General features: G+C 42.2%; 1 protein-coding gene across 1 annotated transcript; it reads left to right on the forward strand.

Annotated features, from left to right (window-relative positions):
- The first annotated feature begins 5,519 nt into the window (after positions 1-5,519).
- On the forward strand, positions 5,520-7,061 carry LOC130452120 (piggyBac transposable element-derived protein 3-like). The gene has a single exon (XM_056791438.1). The coding sequence runs from the start codon at positions 5,520-5,522 to the stop codon at positions 7,059-7,061; it is 1,542 nt and encodes a 513-aa protein (XP_056647416.1).
- Positions 7,062-7,408: the final 347 nt, after the last annotated feature.

Genomic DNA, 7,408 nt, shown 5'->3' on the forward strand with positions numbered 1-7,408 from the left:
ACCTCCGGACCTAATCGACACGCTTTCCTATAGAGAGTAAAAAAAAAATGGCCTCTAGCAAGACCGGTATCAGGGTTTTGCAGATTAACGTGGGAAGGGCTAGACTAGCTCATGACCTGACCCACGCTAAAGCTGCTCAACTCGAAGTGGATCTACTTATCGTTTCAGAACCTAATAAAAAACTGACTGAGGGGGGTGGTTGGGTACAAGATAAGAGAAAGGACGTGGCGGTATTATTCAGGAATAGGGATATTGGGGTGAGGAGGTTACAAAGAGAGGCGGGCTACGTCGTGGTCGAGCTTGATTGCGAGATCACGATCGTGGCCTGCTACATTTCCCCCAATGTCTCTATGATTGAGTATAGAAAAACAATTAAAAAAATAATGAATGCCGTCACCGACAATAAGAACTTTCTGATCGTGGCGGACGTCAACGCAAAATCGTCTCAGTGGGGATCCCCTATTAATGATGAGAGGGGTGACCTCTGGGACGACTGGATGGCCCAAATGAATATAATCGCGATAAATAATAGAAAACCAACGTTTGTGAGGGGCACTAGCAGGAGTCACATCGATGTGACTCTTGCTAGTGAAGGGTCATCCAGAAAAATCGCAAACTGGGATGTTCTCGACGATCATATTTTTACCCACCACAAGTTCCATCACCTATGACATTAAAAGCAAGACAATAAAAGCAAATAAAAACATAAACCTAACTTATAAAAATATATACAAGAATAAATTAATAGATAAAATAAAAAACTTAGGAATAGACAAAAAAAGGTGGTGAACTTCGAGACTCTACAGTTAGTACTAAAAGATATTAAAGATAAAGTAATAAAAGATAATAAAAACAAAAAAAATCATAATAGACAAATGCCATATTGGTGGAACGATGAGATAGAGAAACTCCGAGAGGATTGCCTCCTTGCCCGGAGGACATATACCAGAAGCGGGGGTGAAGAAAGTTATAGAGACACATACAAACAGAAAAAAAAAGCTCTGGGCAAGTTAATAAAAAATGAAAAGAAGAAAAGATGGCGGGCCATATGTGAAGATCTCGAAAAGGATATATGGGGCGACGCATAAAAAATCACAATGAAAGCGTTGAGAGCCGTCGCCCCATACAACTTAAACGAAGAGCAGCGGCTAGAGGCTGCGTCGCTACTCTTCCCTAATAAAAGGTTAGGTTCCACTCCTAAGAGGTGTAAGACCTTGACATTGGTGGAGTGGCTCAGTAACTTCCTCTCTTCTCGGGCCGTCTCGACGGACGGGTGGAGGGGAGTGAAGCTAAGAAACAGCTCAAAAAACAGGAGTAAACCTGGAGAAAAAATCCGTAATCCTACGCTATTAGCCACCTTGGCTACGGGATGAATGGCTGCCCGAAGTCAGCCTTGAACGGTGCCTCTGGGATACCAGGCGACCTCCCAGAGAATCCAGCCTTAGCGAGGTAAGGGCGCACTGCCTCGTCGGACCTTTATTTCGTCCCCACTCGTGGGATTCGTCTGGATACATTTAAAAAACAAAGTACAAAACGCCGCAGGAGGGGGAATATTTCGTCGGAGACAGAGGCATCTCTGTCTCACGATAGAAAAAGACAAGTTGTTGATGAGGAATGCACGTCGTCTTCTGGTGAAGACGACAATAAAAAATTTGATGAGGAAAAAACGGTCGAGTATGACCTCGCCCGGGAGCTCTTCGAGCAGGAGCTAATCCAAAAACATAAGGAAATGGTTAACAAATCCTTCGCATCTGTCAGACAATCGACAATGATGGATGAGGAAGTTGAAGAGGAGAAGGAGTCAAGCGACGAGTTTGACTTCAGAAAGTCTGACCTATTCTCGATCCTACTAGGTATCGAGAAAAAGGTCAGCACACCCTATTGGTGCCAAAGCACCAATAAAGAAGAAAAAAGCCAAAAAAAAATCCTGGAGGGAGAAAAACTCCAGGAACGACGAAACAGCCCCAGAGGCTATTAAACAAAAGCTCAGCGAAGTGGAACAGATCCTCGCGAGCCTTAATATTGAAAACGAAGATATTAAAAGGAGGATGGGGGAAATGAGAACCCTCACAAAAAGATTAAGCAAGGCTACGGATGGAAAAAATACATCCGATATTACATTAAGCGGCATTAAATGCAATGAATGCCGGAAAGAAGCCGAAAATCTTAAAAAATCGGAGGCTGCCAAAAAAATCATGGCAGCCTTGGAAAAGGGAGGTTCCTTCAAAGATTTTGAAGGAATCAAAGATAAATTTTGGGAGGACAAAGTGTTCTCCAAAACCAAGATTCTCCCTATGAGGAGCCAGGACGCGCTGGATAGAAAGGACTGTATGGTCCTAATAAATCCAAGCACTGAAAAAGAGACAGTAAATATGACTCCTGAAATCAGGGAGTTAGCGGAAGCCCTTAATCCCGGGGAATTCGAGGTTATCGAGAATTCGGTAACCTCCTTGAAAACAAAAAAAGCCTGGAGGCATTATGCCACCAGACTTAATGGAGAACCCGGCAAGGATTTCGAAATGATTGGCGCCATGGTCGGGGAGAACCTGGGCGAGGACACGAATGTCCTCATTCTCGATGGGGGGATAGCTCCCACGTGGAAAATTATAGAATTCACTGCTAAAAGCGGTGGAAAATACAATGATCATACACCCGAGAGCCTCCAGAGATAGGAGGTCGGAGGAGGGGGAATCTGTCCTGGTTAGGACAGGAGACAGGCCCTTCGCCGAAGTACTGAAAAGTATGCAAGAGAAAGTTGACGTTGCGAGCCTCAACGTCAACATTACAAGGTTAAAAAAGCAAATGGCGGTGACATTGTCATCCGCCTCAAAGGCAGGGGTCAGGCACAGACCCTAAAAAATGCAATAATGAATAAAATGGAGGAGGTCAGTGTTAGGACCAGAAATAGGGGGACGGTTTTTAGCGTCACTGACCTTGACCCGGCGGTCACCTCGGAGGAGGTGAAAGCTGAGGTCGAAAAACAGACCGGCCTACCAGGCTTGGTCGAAATTAAATTGTTTAGAAAAACAAACTTCGGAGGGCAGATGTGTCTTCTTTCCGTTCCGAATAACAAAGCCGGCAAGCTTAGAGAGATGGGAACCATCAAAATAGGATGGTCGGCTTGTAGCGTGAGGGAGCGAATAGCCCCTCTGAGGTACTTCAGATGTCTGGAATACGGACATAGTCTGACCTCCTGTAAGGGGGAGGACAGAAGCAAACAATGCCTCAATTGTGGCGGGCTCAACCATAGAGCCCAGGACTGTATGCCGTAGCGAAATGTATGGCCTGCAAAATAGAAGGGCACAGGATGGACACCATGAGGTGTCCAGAATATAGGAAATTAGTCCTTGGGAACAAGGACTAATGAGGTCTAAATCAATTAAAATGGACAAAAGGTCTTTTTACAACCTCTTTGTCCAGGATCTTGACCCCAAAAGAAGTAACCCAGATTTTAATATGTTAGTAATCGTCGCTGTTGCTCCTAGGTTCCGGCAATATACACCGGAGGCCTATTTTAGAACGTTGTCGTCGGTTGATCCCTATACTATCAACATGACGACAACAAAGGTTTTATTTATTTTTTATTTATATATTTATTTTATATTTATTTATTTATTTCATTTTATCTTATTTTAATCTAGATGTTAGACGAGCATATCCCGACTTCCTGGAACATATGAAATACACGGTCGAAAAAGCCAATAAAAAGATCACACAACTACGGAGACTGATGCCGAATGTGGGAGGGCCTGGTTATTGCAAGCGCAGGGTTCTGTGCCAAGTAATGCACAGCGTCCTCCTGTACGCGCCGCCAGCCTGGCGCGAAGCCATGAAGATACAATCATACAAGGAAAGATTAATGGCCGCGCAAAGAAAAGGCTTACTGATGGTCGCCGCTGCCTATAGGACCGTATCGGCCGAGGCAGTCCAGGTTATAGCAGGTTTCCCACCGATTGATCTCATGATAGCAGAGAGATGTTTTCTATATAAAATAGGAGGCAGGTTAGCCGGCAATAGACGAATGACAAGAGAAAGAACATATAAAAAGTGGCAGGAGAGGTGGGATAGTCTGGAGACGAAGGCCCAGTGGAAAAAAACATTGATTAAAGACATAAGAAGCTGGGTCATGTGTAAACACAAAACCACTTCTTACTACATCACGCAGATTCTGTCGGGGCATGGTTCGTTCGGAACCTTCACTAAAAGAATCCGTAAAACCGAGGATGACACATGTAAAACATGTGGGCAAAGGGACGACCCGGCCCATGTCCTCTACGAATGTGCGAGATGGGGTGAGGAGAGAACCAGACTAAAAGATACTAGGATGTCACTTGCCTACGGCAACCGAGATCATAGGGAAAATGTTGGAGGATAAAGCAACCTGGAACGCGGTAACGACGTACATGACCGTAGTAATGAACAGAAAGGAAAAAGAGGATAGAAACTCTCAGGGATAGTAATAGAATAAGGAAAGGGATTTTCAAAGGGGATGTGCGCTGATGTAATGACAACTTGTCCTCCCGGCGCACGCAAATCCCCAGGGATGTGTAAACAAGGAGGGTGGTTTAGTGGGTGAGAGTCCCACAAACTCACAGCATTGCACCCGCCCGCTGTGAGGACGGCATTAGCTTCCACCCTACCTTGGGGGCAAAAAAAAAGGTTAGGTTAGGTTTCGTGCTCGGAGAGGTCGAGTCGAGGAGGCAGGAAGTGAGTCACCCCAAATCCTCGACGCGAGTTCTCTGGGATGGGGTTTGGTCTACCCGACACGACGCGTCCCAATGGCTCATAAGGTGTCTCCGAAAGGAGTGGTCGGTCCTGAGTCGCTCAACCTTTTGTAAGAGGAAACATGACCGACCAACCTTATCGGATAGGTGATGAATAAGGAACAAATGCGTTCCCCAATAATTGCCCGCGGACCAAAAAGACATAGAGGAGTAAACCTCGAGAAAAGAATCCGTAATCCTACGTTGTGAGCTACCGTGGCTACGGGATGAATGGCTGGGCGGAGTCAGTCTCGAACGTGTGCCTCTGGGGATACCTGGCGACCTCCCCAGAGTATTCTAGCTTTAGCGAGGTAAGGGCGCACTGCCTCGCCGGACTTTTCACACGTCCCAACTCGTGGGAACCAAATGGAAAACCAATTAAAACTTAAACTTAACTCAGATTTGCCTACTGTCCTACCAAAAGGACACTGAATATTACAGGAATCTTTGTTAAATTTTTTGAGATACAGTTATTTGAATCTAGATGTCGCTTGACCAAATGTCACACTAAACATTATTCTTGGAATTTCTTTTACAAAATCAGTGGAAGTTTATTGTTTTATTCAGCACGTGGTAAAACAATTTGTGATGGAAGAACCTTTACCTTTCCGCTTAGTTGGGTAAGTTTTTGAGGACTTTGTTTTATCCCATTTTTAGTTTTCGTTGAACATGCATGTAAATGTATGTATCAGGTTTTAGCTGATGCAGCTTGCTTATAAAAAGAACCGTTTTTAATCAATCAGTATCAGAAAAATCATGTGTACTTCTAGAAGGACAGTAGGCAAACCGATATTCTTTTACAGGGGTCTCACTCTGAATGAACTATTGCAAATCATTGAAGAAGATGATCACAATGAAGTTGATGACGAAATATCGCTTACAATTATGCCGCCCAAAAATTCTTGCGAGGAAGTTACTGATGAAGATTCAGGCGATGAAGATCATTTAGATATTAACAATTTGCCTGGATCACAACTTCTAGCCGAGGCAGAAATTTTTGAACCTAATGTTGAAGAAGATGTTAATATTTCTTTACCAAGCGATTCAGGTAGTGATGATAATGAAGAAAATCTGCCATTGTCGGATGTAAAACGTCTTCTGAAAAACTCCCAACATATATATGTGAAGAAAAATTATGCTTGGAGAAACCAAGACTTAACACCACCTAATAATATAGAAGTTCCAAAACCACAAATTGTTCAAAATGAAAATTCGGTTATTGAATTGTTTTCGTTATTTTGGGGTGACGAAGTTATATATTTATTTGTCTACTATTCTAATATGTACGCTACAAGCAAAAATAGGGTTGGAAACATAACAAAAGAAGAAATGAAAAATTTTTTCGCCATCCTACTACTGTCTGGTTATCAAAAATTACCCAGACGTAGAATGTATTGGGAAAATTCTTCTGACACGCAAAATCAGCTTGTTATAAATTCGTTATCTAGAGATCGTTTTGAGTATATTTTCAGTAATTTACATTGCTGTGATAACACGAATTTAGACAAGACAGACAGATTTGCCAAAGTACGATTATTGATAAATAAAATGAACAGTTTATTCCAACAGTATGCACCAGTAACTGAAAATCACAGTGTGGATGAAGCCATGGTGCCTTATTATGGTCGCCATGGCTGTAAGCAATTCATACGTGGTAAACCCATACGTTATGGGTACAAATTATGGACAGGTTGTACCAGCAAAGGGTATGTTATTTGGGTAGAGCCGTACCAAGGTGCCAAATCAGAAATAAAGCCCTGTTATAAGGAACTGGGTTTAGGACCATCTGTGATTCTGCAATATACCGACATAATCAATTCTATTCAAAGCTTTCCCTATCACATTTTTTGCGACAATTTCTTTACGACTATACCACTTCTGAGTGAAATGACTAGAAGAAATTTGAAGATAACAGGAACCATAAGAGAAAATCGCACGTCAAAATGTCCACTGGCAAATAAATCCCAGTTCAAGAAAAAAAGTAGAGGTTTTATTGAATACCAAACTAACGAAGAAAACACTGTAGTTGTTAAATGGCATGACAATAACGTTGTCACTTTAGCATCCAATGCCTTGCCTGTTCACCCTACTCATTCAGTTAGTCGTTATTCTCTCAAAGAAAAAAAGAAAATTAAGGTAGACCAACCTCATAATATATTTACTTATAACAAATATATGGGAGGCGTTGACAGGGCAGATCAAAATATAAGTCTCTACAGAATAGGTTTGAGAGGAAAGAAGTGGTACATTCCTCTTATATTTCACATGTTAAATCTTGCGGTTCAAAATGCATGGTAACTTCACAGGGAACAAAATGGAAAACTGGATCATCTAAGATTTCGAAGGAGAATAGTCATGACCATTTTAGAAGGAAACCAACGAAAATTTGCGAAGAGATCGAAGTTGTCACAATCACATAACTGTGAGATGAGATATGATCGTATTGATCACTTAATTGTGACACAAGGGAAGCAAACCAGGTGTCGCATGTGCCATAAAAAAGTCTCCACCAAGTGTGAGAAGTGTGATGCTGCATTACATGTTGTATGTTTTAAGCCTTACCATGTGAAAGAAATCTAATCAAACTTTATTTTTTTTCTATACATTTTTTGAATAAATTTATGTTACTTTGTTTTAAATAAAAT

The sequence above is a fragment of the Diorhabda sublineata genome, unplaced genomic scaffold (genome assembly GCF_026230105.1).
Source record: "Diorhabda sublineata isolate icDioSubl1.1 unplaced genomic scaffold, icDioSubl1.1 Dsub_184, whole genome shotgun sequence".
Lineage (NCBI taxonomy): Eukaryota > Metazoa > Arthropoda > Insecta > Coleoptera > Chrysomelidae > Diorhabda > Diorhabda sublineata.